Below are 22,816 nucleotides of genomic sequence, written 5' to 3'. Positions count from 1 at the left end.
TAAAGGTCGGGAGAAGATTAATTTGGAGAAATGGCTCTCCTGTAGTGTGCCATATTAATCAATAACAAGACTAATACACCATAATTAAAGGTTTACGACCCAGACTCCTGGAAAATTGACAGGAAATTGCACCCAAATGAGACCAGTTTATCACTTTTGGTGATGATAATCTCACCATTTTAATATTTCACAATTTTTTTTTTTTTTATGAGGATCCTAGCCCAAAAATCCACCATTACTCTGTTTCCAAGTGGATCTAATGGGCCAATGGTATCTGTAGACATCAATTTTCCAGAGATGTGCAGATCCTAACCCTCCATTAAAACGTAGCCTTTCAATGTTATTGTAACTAGTTTCATTCAAGGAAGGTTTACAATAACGTTAACGGATGGTTTAATCAACATTACATTCTACTTACCAGATGTAACCCTCAATTGGGGCTTGGGACGAACAATCCAATGGTAACTAAACGCGGAGTTTACCAAAAACAAACTTGAGAAACGAACAAATGGGTAAATATATCATCAGAAAATTTTGGTATTGGGTACCATGCTGCCTCTCCATTGACCTAAAAGAAACTTGACCTAAAAGGGCAAAAATAGCATCTCTCTTTGGCCGAATTGAAGAACTGATATTACAAAATCAAACTAAGTAAATGAAGTATTACTTTCTTACAAAAAAATTGATGCTTCAATAATCCTCCTTTTCAGAGAATAGTTTCTCCATAATGTGCTAATGCTCTCCTTGATTAGAATAATCCATCCCCTACCAGTAACAGATGAGTGCATTAAGACTATCAAACACATAAAGAATAAATACAACATTATAAATATAATAAAAATAGAGGACATGAGATGAGCTTTACTTAGATCGTCAAGGGAAATATTGGCGGCACTTTCTCCCGTTTTTATTAAATGAACCTTTCCTGCAGGGGTAATTCATGAGGCACAAAGTATAAGAAATCTCGCTATAACAGCACGGGAAGAATGAATGGTTATGGACAATATTTGACCTTCCAAGCAACATAATCCACCATAACAACCCAAGTAGAGCACAATTAATAATGTAAGAAATGAAGTGCAACCATAGAATGTATGATAATGATGAACAAACTAGCATTTCAATCCATGGTAAATTCTCTCATTACCAACTCATGGAGTTGAGATGAGGATGTTGATTGCTGAGATGAGAAAGTGGAATGAATAAGAAATACAATATGAAACAGCGTGTTTGTGAATATGTAGGAGCAACCACAATATATTACTAAATTAGGGTGAGTCGATTGAGATGGTTTGTCATGTGCAATGAATACTCCATATGTTTGGGATAAGGCTTATGATGATGCCTTAATAGCCTTTAAAGCTATTCAACATGATGAACATGACAAGATCAGACTCCTAAGATTAAGGCATCTCTCCTTTCAATTTGTATTGAAAGAAATATCTGAAACAACACTCAATCGTTAGTTATTCTTGTTGGGGAAATGGAAATTCTCTGGTCCAGAAGAACCAGATTACGGACTCTGAATCATACTATGGAATACTTCACCACATCGTAGTTTATTTTGATGAAAAACAAGGAGAAACATAAACTATTGAATCAAGGTCACAACAAAGAAGACATTAAGCTAACAATTGACCATAAAAATTTTCAGAGCTAGAATTGAAGCAACACTCCCATTGATTAGTGAGTAATTAAGTATGATATGGTACATCAACGAGATGCATATCAAACACATGAGAATGATTGTCCAATTTTCAGGATCCATTAAATCAGAAACCTTCAGCACCATTAAAACCTTTACACTGTCACATTGTTGTACTAAAGTGGGGGTAGGAAAATTTGGATGTGAAGGACACCGCTCATCAAAGACCTCTCATACACTTTTGAGTAACTAAGTACCGTGCTATTTAAGAGATCCATTTATTTTATTTTTTATTGTAACAGTTTCTTGGCATGTGGAAATTGTACCATCTATAATACCCCAACCTTTCTTGGACATGATCAACAGTAACTTTTCCTTACTAAAGGATGGAACGTAGAAGTATGAGATACATATCAGAAACTACAAGACTTAGAGAAAATCTTATAGCATGAAATGGGTGATGAGGTGGTAACTTATCTAAACGCAGGACCAAGGAATCAGCAATCCTCAAAAGACATATGAGTAGGTTTGACACATTGCAACGCAACTTTGAGGTCGTGGGTTCAAGTCCAGCTTACCCATAAAAAAAAATTAATTAATAAACCTATCCATTTATAGTTAATAAAATCTTAAAAATCTGTATGTTGACTTATTTAGTGACCATAGCATAGAAACTTTGAATAACCGAGCTTTGAGAATGACAGTATACTATCAATTTGTCTCAATGGAGTTAGAGTATAAGTAGTTGGAGCTAAGAGTAACAAGAGCTCCTAAGGGGAAAATGAAGTAAAGGAGTTGAAGAGCGATGCATTGGCATGGAAGGAAAAAGTAAGAAACTCACCTATTAAAGATAACACAATGATGCAACTGAAACAGAGAGATGCAGAAGCTGATTGGTATGAACAAAAAGAAAAAAAAAAAAAAAGACATGGCCTTCACCATGCTTCAATATATCTTCTAATTATTCTTCAGTAGACACTAATAGAAAAGGATGGGGCACATCTGTGCAAGAGGTTCTTATCAGAAGTCTTTCATCAAAGTATATAAGAGAGAGATGGATTACATGGAACGATTGAAAGTTGTGTAGTTTATATTTCGTAAGAATGTGAGAAAATACCAAAATTTACATTAAGCATTAGATCACATAAATATCCAATGACTAGAGATATTGAAATTGGTCAGACATTAACTGTTCATTTTGATATGAATTACAAGTAGATCTATTAGACATGCTTGATTATTATATGACAAACATTTTAATTTTTTGACAAGTATTACTAAACGATAAACATAATACTAAGAAATTAACATACAACATAAAAGATAATTCCAAAACACACATTTCAAAAAAAATAAATAATAATAATAATTAACATACCATCACGACGTACACAAATCTCGGGCACATTTTTCACTTGACCATTGATGCTATCATTGTAGACTCTAGTTTCGATGTCCCCCTCAATGAAAACTGGAGAGCTGCATAAGCAAACAGTATCAAGAATCAGAGAATATTTTTATGGGAAATTACCAAAACAACTTTAATTTTGTTGTTTATAACCAAAAAAATTATATTTTTTAATAAATTACTAAAAGAGATTCAAAGCGTTGGACCAACGTTTTGGCCATGTTTGTTATCTGTGTATGGGGGGTTAGATATGCCATCCCCAATATTTGTGTTTATCTCTCATTTAATAAATAGTAATTATTTTAGCGTAACGCAAGTGAGAAGAGCAGAAACTGAAAAACCTGGAAAGAGGAGTCCTGTCAAAACAGTGGGATTCCACTTTCCCAAGTTCTCTCATGAAGTCAGATTGGAGAAAAGTTATGTAAAATGCTTTCCGTACTACCATGGTACGATTTTGAGACTTACTATGGGTCGTTTTGCTCAAATGGATTACCACATCACAAATCCAATCCAACACCACAGCCCTCTAAGTTTCTTCGAAAAAAATCAGATAAAAAAAAAAAAAAATCTTTTGAACTAGATCCGATGTTTTGAACATGAACAGCTACTGAACTTCCACGTAACTCCAAACTTAAAAATGAAATTCAATGGTGAAAAATAACCTCTTTTTTTTTTTCGAATTTCTTTTTCAAAATTCATAGAATTTCGTCCTCTACAGCTCTAAAACGTCGGATCATGTTTTGGATGCAAAGAGGTGAGCCAAAGGACCCTAGTAGTAAGGGTGAAATCCTTACCAACTTAAACGCTAGGGAGACTAAAAAGTTATCTTTGTCCCATCTCAATTCATAAGCCTTAGTAGGGGGACTCTCAAATTCTTTATAATAAAAAAAAAAAGTAAAGCCTTGTTATCTTCTAGTTTTCTTAAGAAAATTTTATATTATATATAATTTTTTTGCAACTATATTTTATTGGATTTGAATTATTTACTACATTATAATGGACTTTGACAAATTGCTTGCAAACTAAATTGATCTCAGGATCAATGTTAGACAAACAGTATGTTAGCTAATCTAACTTAAGATTTCCAATACAGGGTTATTGTGCTACGTGCAGCAATTATGATGAATAATACGAAAAGAGGAAAAACAAGAAAGAAAAATAAAAACACATAGATTTAACATGGTTCGGTGGTGTGCCTACATCCACAAGAGCAAGAAGCTAAATTTTCACTATATGTCAAATTAGGGTTGCATCATAAGATTTTTAATAAACCCTAGTCATACAATAAGTATTAGAAAATTTCAATAATACCCCTATACCATACCGCGGGAGCGTTGCCCCCCCAACCTACAAATTTGTCCCTGGCAAACATATGTTTTTAGCAGATGCCATTGTTCGCTCCAGCATCTGCCTGCATTCTTTATATACGTGTTCCACTCAACATGAACCACATACATCAACAAGGGTCAAGGAAAATCTAATTCAAGACATGTAAAACAAATTTTTTGTGGCCAAATAGACCCTTAGCCTCCCATCTCTTTTGAAAAACACTTTCCTTACCAACTTAGTGAGATTTGTACTCTTACTAAGGATCGTTGAACTAAAATGGATTACTACATTAGCAATCCAACACCACATCCCTCCACAGATTTCATGGAAAAACTCAGCTTCAAAAAGGAAAAAACAAATTGAAAAACATTTTTTTGTGGGCTGGATCCAAGGTTTTGAAAATGGACGGTTACCGAATTTCCATGAAACTACCAAGTTTAAAATTAAAATTCAACAGTGAAATTTAAAAAAAAAAAAAAAAAACCTCTTTTTTTAAGTTCATATAATTTTGTCCTCTACAACCTGTGGCTGCGGATCATGTTTTCGAGTGCTACAAGGTTTGCTCAACTACTTTTAGTAAGACTTGAAATATTATAAGTTAGTAAGATTAGCCTTACTCATCTCCAACGTTCAACCTAAAATGCTGGACAGTTCCACATTTTAGATCGTTTTTGGTTAATTAAATTTTTTTTTTTTTTTTGATAATTAATAAGAAAACTAACCCTTTTTTGGTAATTTTCCCTATTTATATTTACTAATAATATATCCAATGCAAACAGCTTAGACCCATAGCTCAGTTGGTTTGACACATTGCAAAGCAACTTTGAGGTCGTGGGTTCAAGTCCGGCTTACACATCGAAAAAAAAGATATCCAATGCAAAAGGAAGGAAGTTAGAGACAAATACAAACCCTTTAACAAGTTGTTGAACAGCATAAGCCCCGAGCTGTTCATTATGCACGGCAATTCGATGCCACTGAGCGGGTTTCGGCAAGTGTTCCGCACCTATAATTCTTTGGTCATACATACCACCGGTCCCAACCGTAAATATTGTCACGGTCCGCCCATTCCTCAATATTTTCTGGACAGGGGCTTGCCCAATTTTTCCACAAATAATTGCCTATAATATAAACCAACAACATTACTTTAAAAACAAATCATGGGTTTGATTCTATATGTATAATTTTGTATGGTTCAGAACTAACAACAAATACCTTATGTACACCTCTGAAACCCCAACCCCTTTTGGGATCCACACCTTGTGGTTCTAAATCTTTCTTGTTAGTTATAAAGTCATCGTCTTCTATGTTATCATCTTCGTTGAACGATAAAGTTGAGTTCCACATTTTTGAATTTATTTGAAGGCCTACTACAATAATTTTTATTAAAAGAAACAACATCAAATATCAACCCAAATATGTAGTATTATAGATCATAGAAAAGATGAGAAACAGAAATAATCATGGAAACAAAATCAAACTAAGTCGAAGAAAACTAAGAAGTTTCTGTGTGTGTGTGTGTGTGAGTGAGTGAGAGTTTGGGAAAGAGAGTTACCAAGTGAAGAGGTAGTTTTAGAGGGATTGGATACCCTCAAATACTTCAAAAATCTGGCAGTAAGAGAACCCATTTTCTCTTTTTTAAGAATCAAACAGACAAGAATTTGTAGAAGTAGAGAGAGAATGATACAAAGAAAGGGGAGAAGAAGGGTTTTTCCAGATGTTAAAGAGTTTGAAGATTTGAATGTCTGTAAGATTGTTAGTAGACTGTTTACTATGAAAATTAGTTTTCTAAACAAAACTATCTCTTGAAGATGGGTTTTCAAAGAAAATCCGAAAATGTGATAAAAATTAAAAAGCCATCGCTTGTAATTTTGGGGCTGGGCCAGGGGTACTTGCGCCTTATGAGAGAATAATACTTGATCTCGACATTATGTCGAGATCAACCTTCTTTATAAGTGTTGATCTCGATTTTTTTAAACCGTCGATATATGACTATAAATGTGATATCAACCATTTTCTCATCCAAAGTGGTTGATGTCGACTTATATTCAATTTGCTGATTTAAGTGTTGGGCTTGGGCTTAGGTTGTCTCTTAAGATATATTTTTCCTTTTTCAAGAGACGTCATGTTTCTTAGAAAATTTGTATTTTCAAAAGATACCATGTCTCTTCCTATTCTATAAATAGGTCATTTCGACTTTGATTTTTTCATTCAAAAAAATAAAAATAAAAATCTCTTCTCTCTTGTTTTACTTGCATTTCGTTTACATTTCTTGAGAGTATAAACTTAGCATTCGGTTCGTTACACGTGTAAATTGAAGTGTTGCCTCTGCACGTGTGATCGTTGTATCTTAGGAGACAATTGTTCATGGATCCGTGAGCACTAAATTGTGGGAACAAAATTATTTTAAAAACATTGTGTTCAACACAAGTCTCGATCAATCATCAATTTCTTCGATTCTCGGGTATCTACCGTATAACATATAAAACTTTATAAGAAAGAAAGGAGGTGATGGGGGCATTAATAAAGAAAGGAGTCGTGCTACACTACCTACATTAATAAAGAAACTGAGTTGACATTGCAATGCATAGATAAACATAGCTTTATTTCCTCAAGATACAAGTAAGAAAATCCACAGATCTTTGTGCATTGCCAGTCCAACAGATCAAGTTAGTGTTGGACCAGTGTCCAATGTAAGTAGTAAAGCATTTTTCTTAAAAAAAAGTTCACCAACTAAACTATCAAACCATTACCCATTAATTAGGAAGAATTTAGAAAGAAGTACCTCCCTCCAAATACATTAATCAATTTTTCCAAAAAACAACAATGGGGTGAGATGGTTACGAGTGACGAAGAAAATAATAGAAGGGAAGAAAAAGAACATATGTGAGTAAAGAAATAACACTAATCTCATAGAAGATTCTGATAGAGCATACACTATAAATCTTTTTTTACCTTCTAAGTAATCCTTGATATTGTGTTTATAAATATTTAGAATGATGTGAAAGGATGATAATGCCCTTAGCCTTTTATAATTAATCTCATCAGACCATAGGTTGTATTTAGAGAAATAGTCTTTAGTCCACATTATTATAAGACGAACTCCACATATTTGAGTTCTTTGGTGTTTCTATTGAAAATCAAAGATCAACCAAGCTCCATCAATGTAAACTTCTTTTTCTTTTTCTTTTTTCAATTTGTTTTCTTAATACATTACTTTATACAAATTATAATGTCTTTAGAAAATATTTAGGATAATAACAAGAAATATATAGTATCCTCATTTTATAGATTCTGATTCTGTATTTTGATTATGGATTGACAAATCAAATTATAGAAATTAATTTTCAGAAGTCAAAATCTCGTTAAGCTAACATTGTTTCTAAAAATTGATCTTGTGAAAAAAAAAAATTACCCAATTACACTTCTTGAGATTGAAAATATGAGGAAAAATATGTCCCGAATATTAAAGATAATGGATTTTTGAGAGAAAAAATCAAAGACTTTTGGAACGAGTTGAAAAAAATGACATTATGCCATTTTCTATTAATTTTCAAATGAATTATATGTTAAGGAGCATGTCAAGATTAAGATTATGCATAAAATTATGATGATTTTGTATTTTTATTTTAAAAATTATTATTATTATTATTATTAGTAGTAGTGTTGTTGTTGTTGTTAATGACTATTTATAAATAATCATATATTAACAATCATATATTAACATTAGTTAGTATTATTATGATTGTTGCTTTTGTTATTATTACTACTACTATTATTATTATTATTAATTATATTATTATTATTATTAGTTATTAATTATATTACTAATATCATTATTGTTAAAATAATAATAATAACTTTTTTATTATTATTTTGATAACATTTGTTTTCATTATTATTATTATTGTTGTTGTTGTTGTTGTTGCAAGATGTATTTCAAGATCATCATGAGTAGTAATCTGTGAGAATCAAAAGAAACAACCTGAGAAGTGTTTCTGATTCTAGTTTGGGATTATGAAAAAATCAAGTTGATAATCCGAGCCAAATGATGCATTGGATTCTAGAATATGAACCAAATGCCCCTAAAATGTCAGGGTCACTTGAGGCTAAAATATGCTTATAGACAGAACTATTTTTTCAATACTTCATGATTAATTGTTTGCTCACAGCCCAACACCGTTTTGACATGAGGCATTGATGACATAAGCAATAATAGGTGAAATTTTTCTCTCTTGCCCATAGTAAAAAATCAAAATTTCTTGATAAGATCACCTTGTGGCATTCAAAAACATGATCCAATACAACAGTATTATAGATGATGAAATTCTATGAATTTTAAAAAAAGAAATATTTTTTTTATTTTAAAAAGAGCTATTTTTCACCGTTGTATTTTAATTTTAAATTTGGATACTCGGTAACCGTCTATTTTCAACACCATTGATCAAGCTCGAAAAACGTTATGTTTTTTTTTACAATGAGTTTTTTCATGAAATCTAGAAGGTTGTGGGGATCGATTGCCAATATAGTAATTCATGTGGATTACATGATATTTTTTTAAGATTTGAAATCTAAAAATTAAGATTTCTAGGCAATGGATGTGCGGGCAAGAAAAATAAATTTCTCTTTTATCACTTACATCATCAACGCCACATGTCAAATAAGTGTTGGGATGTGAGCAAAACAATCACTCTAAGTTTCATATATTTCTATCAACAAATACTTACATGAAGCATACTTTGATTGGGTATGTTTGGAGCTAGTTGCTTAAAATATGTGAAGCACAAGATTAATGTAATCGACGAAAAGAGCTTAAATTGCAAATACACTATGTTCGAAGGTGATGAGTTGCGAGGTGGCTTGGAATCGAAAGTTTACAAGGTTAAGTTCAAGACAACTAGCAATGGAGGATCCGTATGTAAGATGACGAGCCATTATGCCAAGGATGGTGTTGAGATAAAGAAGATGAAATCAAGACCGGAGAAGACAAGGCTATGGCAATGTACAAGGTTGTTGAATCCTACCTTACCAAAAACCCTATTACCTATGCTTAATGTGTCCTCATTGATCAAACGTAAGGGCATGGCTCTTTATTTTATTTTTTCCGTCTCCAATACTATATTTGGCTTTACAATAAGATGTCCCCTTTTATGATGGTTGCTTTGATTAGGATTTGTTGAAATGTATGATTTGAGTGAAGAATTAATGATATTTTGGAAAATTGTTTTAAAAATTTTCAATGCAGAATCCTTTTAGTAACTAAAAGGATTTTTTTTTTAAATTTTATTAATGGTAAAAAAAAATGCAAGGCTGAGGTGGCCCCTACAATAACAAAGTGAAAAAAAAAATGGATCCCTAAGACTACTCATTACAAAGCTCATCCCGTTTAAAAACAAAAGCTATGAAGAAAACTCCCCCAAATTCCTTATTTAATCTACTCCACTAAAAAGGTAAACCCAAAATCTCCAATGTGACCTCATGAAGATTTTTTTCCTCTCTCTAAAAATGCTACTATTTCTCTCTTTTCAAATCCTCTAGCACACCGCGAAGAGTAGGACAACCCACAAAAACATCTTCCATTTGGAGAACACGTTGAAGGATCAAGCGAGAAAAAGAGAGAGAGAATAGGCAATGAAGCAAAATGTGATTCCCACTCTCACCATTACTTTTACAAAGAAAGCAATAATTTGGAGTTGACAAGCCTTGCTTAATCAAATTGTCCAGAGTTAAGTTGTTACCCAATGAATCTGACCAAATGAAGAAAGCTACTTTGGAAGGGACAATTAGCAACCAAATTACTTTAGTCGAGAAAGAAGAGTCAAATGGAGGTAATAAAGTGTTGTAAAAGGAGCGTACAAAAAATCTTTTTTCCTTTCTTTTGCCCCATTCTCTCTAGTCCTCATTTTCCCCAAAATAGTGAGAATCAATAAGAAAAAGAAGAGATGCCACATTGTCGAGTTCCTAGTCATTCAAATTTCTTTTGAAACCCAAGTTCCAAGATCGATCATTCCTATTGTAAATCTGTTAGACTAAACCCTATGATCTGAAGTATAAATCAAACAAGAACACAAGAATCTCACAGGACACAAGATATACGTGGTTTGGTCATAGCATCGACCTACATCCACGAACAAAAAACAACGATTTCACTATATTTATCAAAGAAGAACTAGGTTACAATTTCTCTCTGTCTCTCGTATATATCACAACCCTTTCGGGTTTCATCTTTTACCCTTTATATACTTAGGGTTACAAAGAGGTTAAACGGGTCAGATCCAAAATCAAACCAAATGGGCCCAATATTTTTTCCGGGGGCTTCGCCCCCGATAATGGTGGGGAAACCCCACACATTACCAATTAAACGGGTCGTTAACGAATCATCAAAAGATCCAGTTTGAATCCACAACAATCTCCATATTCAAGAATATAAGACATAACCCAACAAATCTTCACATTGGCTTCAATTCTGCAAAAAAAAAAGAAACCGCTTTCGCCTTAACCCATTCGGGCTTCAAGAACTGCAAATACCTATCAAGTTCAGGTTGTCCCTAAACTTGATACTTGGGATGACCTTAGTTATTAAATCTGCTGGATTCTCCATTGTATCAATCTTTTTCATTACAATAGCACCTTGAGCAACCACATCTCGAATGAAGTGCAGTCTAACATCAATATGCTTGGTATTCTCGTGATACATCTGATTTTGGTTAGATGTATGGCACTTTGGCTGTTACAAAATATTGTAGTAACACCTTATTCGAAACCCAAATCAGTAACCAAGCCCTGCAACCATATTGCCTCTTTCACTACCTCTGTAGCTGTCATATACTCTGCCTCTGTGGTTGACAATGTGACTGTTGACTGCAAAGTTGCCTTCCAATTGATGGTATTATCGCAAAGAGTGAAAACATAACTTATCAAAGATCTCCTCCTGTCTAAATCACCAGCATAATCAGAATCGACATACCCAACACACTATCAGAAGTATCACTGCTTTTATCATATAGCAAATCAACTCCTACAATACCCTTTAAGTACCTTAGTATCCATATAACTGCTTGCCAATGGATCTTCCCAGGTTTATCAATATATCTACTGACTACACTAACTGCATATGAAATGTCAGGCCTAGTACAAATCATGGCATACATAAGACTGCCAACAACACTAGCATAAGAAACGTGAGACATGTGCTCCACCTCCTCCTCTGTCTGTGGGAAAATCTGAGCTGAGAGTCTAAAGTGAGCTGTTAGAGGGGTACTCACAAACTTAGACTCTTACATCCCGAAGTGATCCAACACCCTCTCAATGTATTTCCTTTGTGATTCATACAATCTACCTGCTCTTCTATCCCTATGAATCTTTATACCCAAAATCTTCTTTACAGCCCCTAAGTCTTTCATCTCAAACTCACTACTAAATTGAGCCTTCAGCCTCATAATCTCAGATGTATCTCTGCATGCAATCAACATGTCATCTACATATAATAGTTTGTACATAAACGAACCATCTGTGAGCATCCGATGAAAAACACAATTGTTATACTTACTTCTGGTATAATTATTTCCTACTATAAAAGTATCAAACCTCTTATACTACTGTCTAGGATTCTTCTTAAAAACTCATTTGCATCCCACAATCTTCTGACCCTTTGGCTTATCAACAATCTCCCATGTTTGGTTCTTGTGAAGAGACTCAATCTCCTCACTCATGGCAACACACCACTGTGTTGACTCTTCACATGTGATTGCCTCTTGATATGTACATGACTCCTTATCATCCATAGTTTCTGCCACACTAAGTGCATAAGCCACAAAATCTGCATGATCAAATCTTTCAGGTGGCCTAACCTGCCTCTTTTGTCTGTCTTTAGCCAAGCTGTACTGTTGTAATTGAACCTCATCCCCAGTAATAAGATCCTGTCATGGTTCTTCATCATCTTGATCTAGATTATCTGTACCATTATTTTCCAAAATAAAAGCCTCTAGCTTTATTTGTTCAATGACACCACGAGGTCACTCAATATCGAGTACCTCCTTCGCACTTAACATGACAGACTCATCGAATGTCACATCCCTACTGATAAGAAACTTTTTCTCTATTTCATCAGAGCACCACAATCTATAACCTTTCACTCCAGCCTGATATCCAAGAAATATGCATTTCTTTGCCCTCGGTTCAAGCGTACCATCGTTTACATGAGCATATGTTGGACACCCAAATATCCTCAACCCAAAATATGTAGTAGGAGACCTCAACCACACCTCCTCTAGAGTTTTGAACTCAATAGCACTGTTAGGAGTCTTGTTCACTAGATAACAAGCTGTGTTAACAGCTTCAGTCCAAAACTGCTTTGGCAAATAAGAATTTGATTGTATGCACCGCGCCCTTTCCAATAAAGTCCTATTCATTCATACTGCAACCCCATTCTGTTGTGGTGTCTTCCGTACTGTATGATGCCGCATAATACCCTCATTTTTACAGAACTCATCGAACTTTCTAGAGCAAAATTTCAAACAGTTATCAGTCCTCAATCTTTTGATCTGTTTTCCAGTTTATTTTTCTGTTAATGTCTTCCATTAGTTGAATTTGACAAAAACTTCATATTTGCTTTTCAAAATAAATATCTAGACTTTTCTCGAAAAATCATCTATGAATGTCAACATGTATCTGCCTTCACTATGTGATACAACCGGAGACGAACCCCATAAATCAGAATGGATATAATCCACAATACCCTTGGTTCTGTAAATACTCGTACCGAACTTTTCTCTACATTGCTTCCCGAAAACACAATGATCACAAATGTCCAATTTTCCAATTTTCTTTTCATCAAGTAAATCATGTTTGCTCAATACTATCATCCCTTTCTCACTCATATGCCCGAGGCGCATATGCCACAATCTGGTGGTGTCTAAATCTACTGTTGATATTGACGCCGTACCTGTAATTGTTTATCCTTGCAATGCATACAACCCATTCTTCTTCAGTCCTTTTATTACCACAAGAACACCCTTAGACACCCAAATTACTCCATCCCCTACCTTGTAACAATAGCCATTTGAGTCTAGCATACCCAAGGAAATCAAATTTTTCTTCAAATCTAGAACATGCCTGACATCTAATAATGTCCTCACAATACCGTTAAACATCTTCACTCGAATTATGCCTATCCCTACTACCTTACAAACAACATTATTTCCCATAAGAACTTCACCCCCATCAAAAGGTCGATAGGTTGTGAACCAGTCCTTATTGGGACATATATGATAAGTACACGCCGAATCAAGAATCCACTCCTCACTGGAAAAATTGGTAGAAACTGAGAGTATATCACCGTTATCACTATTTTCATTTGTTACTGCTGCATCGCCAGCATCATAGTCATTATAATTTTTTTTTTCCCTTCTCTTTACGCTTCAGACAATATCTTTTAAAATGTCATTCTTGATGACAATTGAAACACTTTAACTTTTTAATCTTCGATTTTGATCTAAACCATCTTTTTTCATTATGATTCCCTTTATGATTTGATCTCCCCCTAACAAACAAACTTTTGCCTGAGCTTTTTGTAATTCCATCTACTTTCTTCTTCAATTCCTTAGAATTTAAAGCAGATTTAATCTCCTCAACCGAAACAGTAATTTTTTCATAAATTAGAGTATCAACAAAATTTTCATATGAGGATGGTAGAGAACAAACTAAAAGTATAACCTGATCTTCTTCATCAATTTTAACACCAATATTCTTTAAATATATAAGAATACTATCATACTCATAAAGATGATTAGGGATAGAAGTACCTTATCGCATCCGTAGGGTGTAAAACCATTTCTTTAAATACCATCGATTTGTTAGAGATTTTGTCATGTATAGATTTTCTAGCTTTGTCCATAGTAGATCTGTCGTGTCTGAATCACCGACCTCTCGCAGGACCTTATTCCCCAAAGAAAATAGAATCGCACTATGTGCCTTCTCCATGATCTCCTTTTTCTGTTATGGTTTCAACGATTCAAGTAAATTATCGCTTCCCAACAGCGCCTTCGATAAACCTTGCTGAACAAGCAAACCTTTCATTCAAACCCGTCATAAATTAAAATCATTCCTTCCATCGAATTTTTCGACATCATACTTTGCAACCATAGCTCTGATACCAGTTTGTTAAACTAAACCCCATGATCTGAAGTATAAATCAAACAATAACATAAGAATCTCACACGACACAAGATATACGTGGTTCGGTCAAAGCATCGACTTACATTCACGGGCGAAAAACGACGATTTCACTATATTAATCAAAGAAGAACTAGGTTACAATTTCGCTCTGTCTCTAGTATATATCTCACAACCCTTTCGGATTTCATCTCTTACCCTTTATATACTTAGGGTTACAAAGAGGTTAAACAGGTCGGATCCAAAATCAAACCAAATGGGCCCAATATTTTTCCTGGGGGCTTCGCCCCCGATAATGGTTGGGAAACCCCACACATTACCAATTAAACGGGTCGTTAACAGATCATCAAAAGATCCGATTTTAATCCAAGACAATCTCCATATACAAGAATGGAAAACATAACCCAACAAAATTAGACTGTCATGAACTATGGAATACTCTTTCCACAAGATAGCAGGGAATTGAAAAGAAAGAATCGAGTCACCACACCACATATCCTCACAAAATCTCACTCTATCTCCTTTGCCCACTTTAAATCTAGTCCCTTCATTGAATCTCCTATTCACTTTGAGAACTCCTTTCCACACACACTACAACCATAAGTATCTTTTGCCTCCCCGCTTTCCTACTCATGAAGTTTCAACCCGTATTTTGCCTTAATGATTTTTCTCCACAAACTTCTTATTTCTTCTTCAAAGTGCCACAACTGTTTTTCCAACAAAACCTTATTTGGTAACTTTAGACCTCTAATCCTCAAGCCGCCATTCTTCTTTGGGAAGCAAATGATATTTTACTTCACCAAGTGCATCTTTTTATTTATATCCTTATCATTGCAAAGGAAATCTCTCATTTGCCTTTCTAACTTGTTCTCAACTACCTTTGGCATGGAAAATATGGACATAGAATAAATGGGGATACTTAAGTTAGTTTTTCCCCTTTTGAAAGGTTTCTCGCTTTCTGCAAACTCTATCTTGTCCCAATTCATTTGATAACATGGTTATAAATAGAGATGCTATTATAGAGAGCCACCCAAGGTAGACTTAGATAGGATGAAGGTAATGAATCAGCTTGACAACACAAAATAACCGCCAAAGTTTGGGGCTCCCTTGTCATTCCAACCCTATACACTGCGCTTGCCCATATTGATATGTAAAATTGAGATAGCCTCAAAACAACACAAAAGAGCTCTCAAATATCTTACTTGATCCCTAGAATCCTCCAAAAACACTACAGTATTATCTATAAATTGGAGATGAGAGACCAAAGGACCATTTTCTTTCACATTAAACCTTGTAAATGGCCCAATATTGACCGCTCTATCAATGAGTTTACTCAAAGCCCCCATCAGAATGACAAATATGAAGGGAGATAAAGGATCTCTTTGTCTTAAACCTCTAAAGCCCCTAAAAAAACCTACGGGGATTCCATTGATCATAATTGAGAACAAGGTTGAGGTTACACACTTCATGATCCACATTTCCCTAAGTCCTAATCTCTTCAACATATACTCCCAAAATTCTCAATTGATATGATCATACACTTTTTTATATGTCAATTTTTCTTACAACAATGATATATTTAATGTTTCTAATAAAAGAATATATATGTAATTCGATCAACAATGAGCCTAAGTTCATTACCCAAACTTGAGCTTCTAAATTCGGGTTGAGCTTAGGTTAATCCGAGTTAATTAATTTTGGGAAGATTGGACGAGTTGGGCTGGTTGAACAAGCTTAATTTTGTTTTGATTAACAAATAATTTTTATATCTTAAACAATAAATATTTAAAAATACTTTAAAAGTAAATAAAAATATTAAGATAGTCTCAGGTTTGGGTTGAGCTGTGTTGTCCCCAATCCCAACATCAATCCGAGCCCAACCCGAATTAAGGTTGGATCTAACCCAAGCTCAACTCTTGTTCTACATATATATAATAATTAAGGTTGGGTTGAGCTGAGCTGTAATTGGCATCTTCTAGTACCAAATTGATAATATTTAAATAAAAAAATGAAAATGGGCCCATGACAGGAAATTTCTATACCAAACGCGTTGAAGAAGTCAATAATCAACTAAATGGGCTGTTTAGTAATGCAGTAAACGTTGAATGTAGTCTAAATTATAAAAGACTTCCAACCAAAGGTATCTCAATCTCAATTTCATAGAAAACTCACCATAGGAGTCTCACTTTGAAATCAATTGAGATCTTCTTCTTCTTCTTCTTCTTCTTCTTCTTTCTTGAGTCTCAGATCAATTTTTTTTAGAGTCTTAGAGCAAAGATGGGTATCATTAAAAATAATCATCAATTTGCAAGTAAGGTGAGTCCAGGAAGGATGTTCAAGGCGTTGTTCCTCGACGCGCACAACCTCATCCCCAAGCTTATGTTTTCATCTGTTAAAAGCATCGAATATCTTGAAGGAGATGGTGGAGTTGGAAGCATAAAGAAGATCAACTTCACTCAAGGTTTGTCCACATAACATACAACGTTTTCTTTCTTTAATTTCTTTGTTATATATAAGCTTATTAAAATGTTATATGTGATTTACATATGAATTCGGGTGCTCTTAGCAAAAGTTGGTGTGGCAATAGAATCTGTTTTTTTTTCCTTGTGGATTATGGTAAAAAATTTTAGATAACCCTGGGTTTCAATACTGATCATATATATACGCTTTGACTTTGGTCTTCCATTTGAGATTAATTTGCAAATGATCAATCTGCCCTTAATTTTAACATCTTGCCAAAAACCTTTGATTTTTTTCTCTGAAAAAAATCCATCATCTATAATCTCTAGGGTGGTAACCTTTACCTCTATTCTACTTCAAGACTCTCTCTCCTTCAAACCTTAAGAACAAGATTTTGAGAGTTTTTTTTTTTTTTTTTTTGTGTGGCGGGGATAAGGGCATAGGGTATTTTGCAATGGATTTTTTTTGGGGGAAAGTAAATAAACAAGGGTTTTGTCAAAATATTAAAGATAGGGGCATTTGGGTCATTTTATTAGTCAATTATGAAAAAACTGTTATCAAGGAAAATGAGTTTTCTGGGAGTCACCAAATGTCTAGTTGCACAATAAATTGGGCTCACTAATCCATTGACGTTCAAGCCATCTTATATTGCCCATAACCAAGAACAACCAAAATAAATTAATAAAGTCAACTATGAAAGTTTATTAAATCTAATTAACAAATTCCACCAATCAAAATGAATTTTATGCATAATCCACCCAAAGATTTGTTCCAAGCCAAAAAAAATATTTTACAAGACATTAGACATCAAGCTTTTTTTATAAACCCAGTAAATTCACATAATTTCTAATTCGAGAAGGTCGTCGACGTCGTGTGTCTGAAAATCAAGAGTATCTCTATTTTTCACCAAAATCCAAAGGAATACCTCAAAAATCAATCACAAAGAACTAACGTGAGTATGCAATGTTTGGTCACTCTATGCAGAAAGTCCTTTGGAATATGTGGTGCATCGAATTGATGAAGTCGATGAAGAGAACTTCACATGCAAGTTCACTTTAATTGAAGGTGATATATTGGGGGAGGTATTAGAATCAATTGTTTACGATGTTAAGTTTTTACCCTATGGAAGTGGATGCGTTTGTAAAATTTTTAGCGAGTACCACACCAATGGTGACGTTGAGGTTAAAGAGGAAGACATCGAGGCTGGAAAGGATAGAGCGATTGGAATGTACGAGGTCGTGGAAGCTTATCTCATCGCGCATCCTAAAGCCTATGTTTAATCTATGTTTTTCAATTACTCTGCATATCACAGTAGTATTATAGCACAAAGCTATATTTTTCTTCATTTTTTAAATGTGTTTCCTTTTTTTTTTTTTCTTAACAAAACTGCTTATTTTGATGTATTTTTCATAGGTTTGGAATACCTAATGGATGTTTGGTGAAATATTTATACAAAATTTGTGTGAAGAACAAATAAATTAAGGCTCTATACTTATAAAAGTTCTCTATGCAATTTTTTCTAAGAAATATTTAGAAGAAAGAAAAGAAAAGAAAAGAAAGATTTTTAAAATTTTGAACTATTAGAGATTACTTTTAAATAAATAAATAAAATAATTTATAAAAAAGTTTGGTGATTCAAATTATTAGTAGAGACACCTAGGGATGGCAATGATCTGAAATATTCCCGATGTCTGAATTGATCCGATCCGGAAAAAAAAAAGTGAAAAATCGGATTCGGATGTATCACAATTCAATATATAAAAAATGTTTCTTCTTAATTTCAATATTTCAATATTTTTTATTATTTATTCTTCTTAATTTCTTGTAAATACATATGGAAAAAATGTTTTAGTTTTTTTTTAGTTCCCTCTATATTAGTAGTAGGAAAGTAGGCTTTTTAAAATTTTATATGCATTGATAATTTGAAAGTAAGGCATGTGTTCGGATCGGTTTCAGATTAAGGATGAAATGAAACAGATCGGATTTGGTTCACATATTTATTAATCCATTTGGATCGGATCAAGTACATCTATTTTAAAAAAAATTCGGGTCGGTATTGGAGTGGCACTGATCCAATACCGAACCAATCCGGCATCGGCCATATTTTTTTTTTTTTGTTGGAATCAATAGGAATATCTTCACATCTCAACCATATGTTTGATGATCTACCTCATACATGGATTGACACTACTATTTTCTTATATCAAATGTGTTATAAATTTCTTACAGATGTGTCTGTTTTCTCATGTTGGATTGTGACATTCTTCAAATCGCTAGCAAAATCAGATATATTCCTTAAAATTTTCCTCATAAGGTATTATATTGTGCCCGATTCGACCTAACATTTAGGAAAGAGTAGTATAAATGTCCTCTCACTCGGGACATCTGCACTAGCTCGGGAATCTATTAGGCAGCATGGATTGATTAATAAAATTGAGAATATTCATAGAACACAAATATTCCAACAAAGATAAAAACTAAAAATTAATGAATATGGGCATATCCGATGGACACTATTAGACAAAAAGAAGAATTCAGATGGCTTCTCGATGTTCTCTATATTTAACCCATTAATTGGAATCGTTGTTAGAAGATATGGGCATCAATTGGTGGGTCATTTAGGATTCACGAGAAAATAATTTTTAGAGAAAGTAATTTTTAGAAAGTAAAAAAATTATTTTCTTTTACATTTTAAAAAGTTGGGATTTTTATTTTTTAAAAATAATTTTCTAAAATGAATCTACATAGACTTTATAACTTTTTAACTTTCAAAAGTAAAAAAGTTACTTTTGTGTGCGTATCCAAACAGGTTCTAACTTAGTTAAGTTGGTCCTGACTAAGTATTGGATGGAGTAAGTTGAATGTAGATTGCACTTGCATTGGTAATCCAAGAAACGTTGAAGTAGAAGATATATTTCGAGACGAGGTAATAGGCTACTAGTTTTAATTTCTATTCATTTTTTCTTTTTTCGGGGATGTGGGCTCTTCTATCAACGGTTGGCAGAATTTTGGCCTCTTAGAGAGGAGTTGAAGTTCATTTTAGGTCATTATTCCTACAATGTTATTGAATTTGATTCTATAATCTTGGTGAGGGCACTCAAAGGAGCTTGATTTATGTGGGATGTGAAAAATTGGATAGGAGAGATTCATCATAACCCTGAGTTGATCAAATGAGATAATACACGTGTTTCATAAAGATAATCGAATTGCCAATGCCTTGAAAATCAAAACAATTCGAATTTGGGATCCATGATAATTCATTTTAGGGCATTTCACATAGTTAGATAAAAATTTTAGTTAAATCATACAATGAGATACAATTTTGAAATATTTACATATTAGGTACCTAGATAAGAGTTTTAGGAAAAATTACTTAAAGGATCCTTGTGAAAGGGTTTCTTTCTAAATAGTCCTTAAGTTTTCGACAATAGCTTAGCGGGACATTTGGTAAACTTTTTTCTTTCTAAATGGCCCCTGAACCTTATCTCCCACATTTTCACGATTGAATGCCCTACTCGTTCGAATTCATCGTTTTCATCCAAAAATGAGATTTTTGACATCTCAATCAAGTTTCGGAGATGACATTCCATCGGAAAAGATTTAAGAAAGAAGAAAACATTTTGAAGATGTATATAAAAAAACTAGGGTCTTTTCACTTTTTTTTTTTTTAGTTTTTGGATAAAAATCAATGAAGAATGGTTCTTTGGGTTGAAATCATCTAAACAAGTCGTTATCTCAAGTTTTTAGTTGATCTTTCAATGTATTTTAGTCAGAAAAACTCGAAAATTAAAAATGAGTGGATTTTACCGGTGTGAGTTCACAACTTTTTATTTAAAAAGTGGTGAACTCAACAATAAAAATTGTAAGCTTGACACTAAATAAAAAAGCTTCGAGTTCGACAATAACAAAAAGTATGAAAAGTGGTGAATTCGATAGTAAATAAAAAAAAGTGATGAGTTCGCTAATAACAAGGTATCATTAAGAAAGAAAAAAATTTTACTAAATGTCCTATCAAGTTACTGTGCAAAACGTAGGGACTACTTAGAAAGAAACCCTTCCATGAGGATCTTTTAAGTAATTTTTCCAAGGTTTTATGATATCTTTTTTACTACTTAACGCTAAGTCTTGAGTTTGATCGCACCCTTGGGGGCCACCCTCAATAATTTATCCTAGAAATTACCTAGTGCATGTAAGGGAATGGGACTGCACATGCCGAGGATTAGTCGGATGCTCTAAGAGACCCAAATACCTCGATTCTCAAAAAATATTTTAAAATAAATCTGGTATGAAATCTATCTTCATTTAGATTTTCAAAATTGCAAAGTAAGAGGGGTACCCTATTCTCTGAGAAAAAACCTTTCCTTACTAACTTAGTAAGATTGTAAGCCTTACTAAGGGTCATAAATGGATTACCACATTGGCAATCCAACACCACAGCCCTTTAGATTTCATGGAAAAACTCATATTTTTTAAATAAATAAACATTTTTTTTACTTCATCCAAGCTTTTGCAAATGAAAAGCTATCAAACTTTCATGAAACTCTTAAATTTAAAATTAAAATTCAACTACAAAAAACTATTGTTTGTTTGTTTGTTTTTTTAGTTTTTTATAAAGAAATTCATAGATTTTTGTCCTTTACAATCCTAAAGCATTGGACCATGTTAACATTGGATGCCACAAGGTGAGCTCAAGGACCTTTAGTAAGGGTGAAATCCTTACTAACTTAGTAAGGCTAGTCAGACTGGTTCTTTAATTCATTTCTTTGCTGGCCTGGTTAAAAAAATAAAAAGTTTATTGGTGTTGCCACCTAATTATGGGTTGGTGGGTCCAATACAATACAGATGAAATAAGTTTATACTAATTTCTAGAATCTTCTATCTTTCTCCAGACATTAAAGCAAGTTTGTACAATATATATTTGAATTAAAGAGGCAAATTAAGGATCCTAAATGAACCCACTTTTGTCTCTCTTTCCAATACAAAGCATGTAAGACAAACAATCATCCCAACCCACTTCTTTACCCACAACACTGCAAACCTAAACCTAACTCTTATTCTGGGATCCAACTAAATGATACTCTAATTTGGTCATCTTTTATAGATTTAATAGTTGGGTTTTGGCTGTAAAAGATTAGGTTCACATGTGAACTCCTAATGTCCTTATCTATCTCTCAACATAATCTACAAAAACATAAAATAAAATAAAATAAATTGGGAGTGGGGAGAGGAAGTTTAAATAAATAAACAAATAAAACTTAAGATGCCACAACTAAGGCATCTCAATATCCCATTTTATTTGCATTTTGTTGAATCTAAAATGCAAATAAAATGAAGGTCTATGTTTTATATTTTAAAATATGGTGTAATTTGGCATCTTATTTACCTTTTTGGCGAGACTCCTTTATAGAGCATTATATTATGACTTGTAGTGTTTTTTTTTATGCCCATAGTTTTAAAACTCTACAACTCAAACTCGAATGTTCTTCAAGTCTCAAGGAAAGTTGAAAACTCATGAATCAACCCAAACAAGTCAAATAAAATATCTTAATTTATAAATATTTTTAAATAAACAAAAATATTATTTTTCATTTTCCACAAAAATATAATGTATATAGCCAAATTTCTGGCCAACATGGTGCATTTGTGAGTTGATTCATTTCGGCCAACTTGACAAGTTGAATTAGTCGATTTTATGAGTTGGTTGAGTCGAGTTTGGGGGCTGAGTTACTTCAAAATTCTATCAAAATAGCTCGCCCATTACTGATTAGTTTGAACATGTCCTAAGCTAATCATCCAACTCATCA

The 22,816-nt window shown here is 33.5% G+C and overlaps 2 protein-coding genes across 3 annotated transcripts; one reads left to right on the top strand and one right to left on the bottom strand.

The window, feature by feature from the left end:
* Positions 1–493: 493 nt before the first annotated feature.
* MTSSB (mitochondrially targeted single-stranded DNA binding protein) lies at positions 494–6,204 on the bottom strand. Of its 2 annotated transcripts, none has more exons than XM_086450297.1 (6): positions 5,935–6,204; positions 5,595–5,746; positions 5,292–5,500; positions 3,024–3,124; positions 866–925; positions 494–765 (listed from the first exon to the last, which is right to left on the bottom strand). In XM_086450297.1, the coding sequence occupies exons 1-6, from the start codon at positions 6,005–6,007 to the stop codon at positions 749–751; spliced, it is 612 nt and encodes a 203-aa protein (XP_086306423.1). In that variant the 5' UTR covers positions 6,008–6,204; the 3' UTR covers positions 494–748. The 2 variants fall into 2 exon arrangements, with proteins under 2 accessions (XP_086306423.1, XP_086306422.1); XM_086450296.1 differs by having other exon boundaries at positions 5,595–5,749; positions 5,935–6,201.
* A 10,530-nt stretch (positions 6,205–16,734) lies between these two features.
* LOC147396079 (major allergen Pru ar 1-like) lies at positions 16,735–18,490 on the top strand. Its single transcript, XM_086452442.1, has 2 exons — positions 16,735–17,013; positions 17,997–18,490. Exons 1-2 carry the CDS (start codon positions 16,830–16,832, stop codon positions 18,290–18,292), a joined length of 480 nt encoding a protein of 159 aa, XP_086308568.1. The 5' UTR covers positions 16,735–16,829; the 3' UTR covers positions 18,293–18,490.
* The last annotated feature ends 4,326 nt before the right edge of the window (positions 18,491–22,816 follow it).

The sequence above is a fragment of the Akebia trifoliata genome, chromosome 8 (assembly GCF_017979445.1).
Source record: "Akebia trifoliata isolate Shusen 1 chromosome 8, ASM1797944v1, whole genome shotgun sequence".
Lineage (NCBI taxonomy): Eukaryota > Viridiplantae > Streptophyta > Magnoliopsida > Ranunculales > Lardizabalaceae > Akebia > Akebia trifoliata.
Note: the sequence above shows the minus strand (reverse complement) of the source record. Positions and strands in the feature narration are given on the sequence as shown.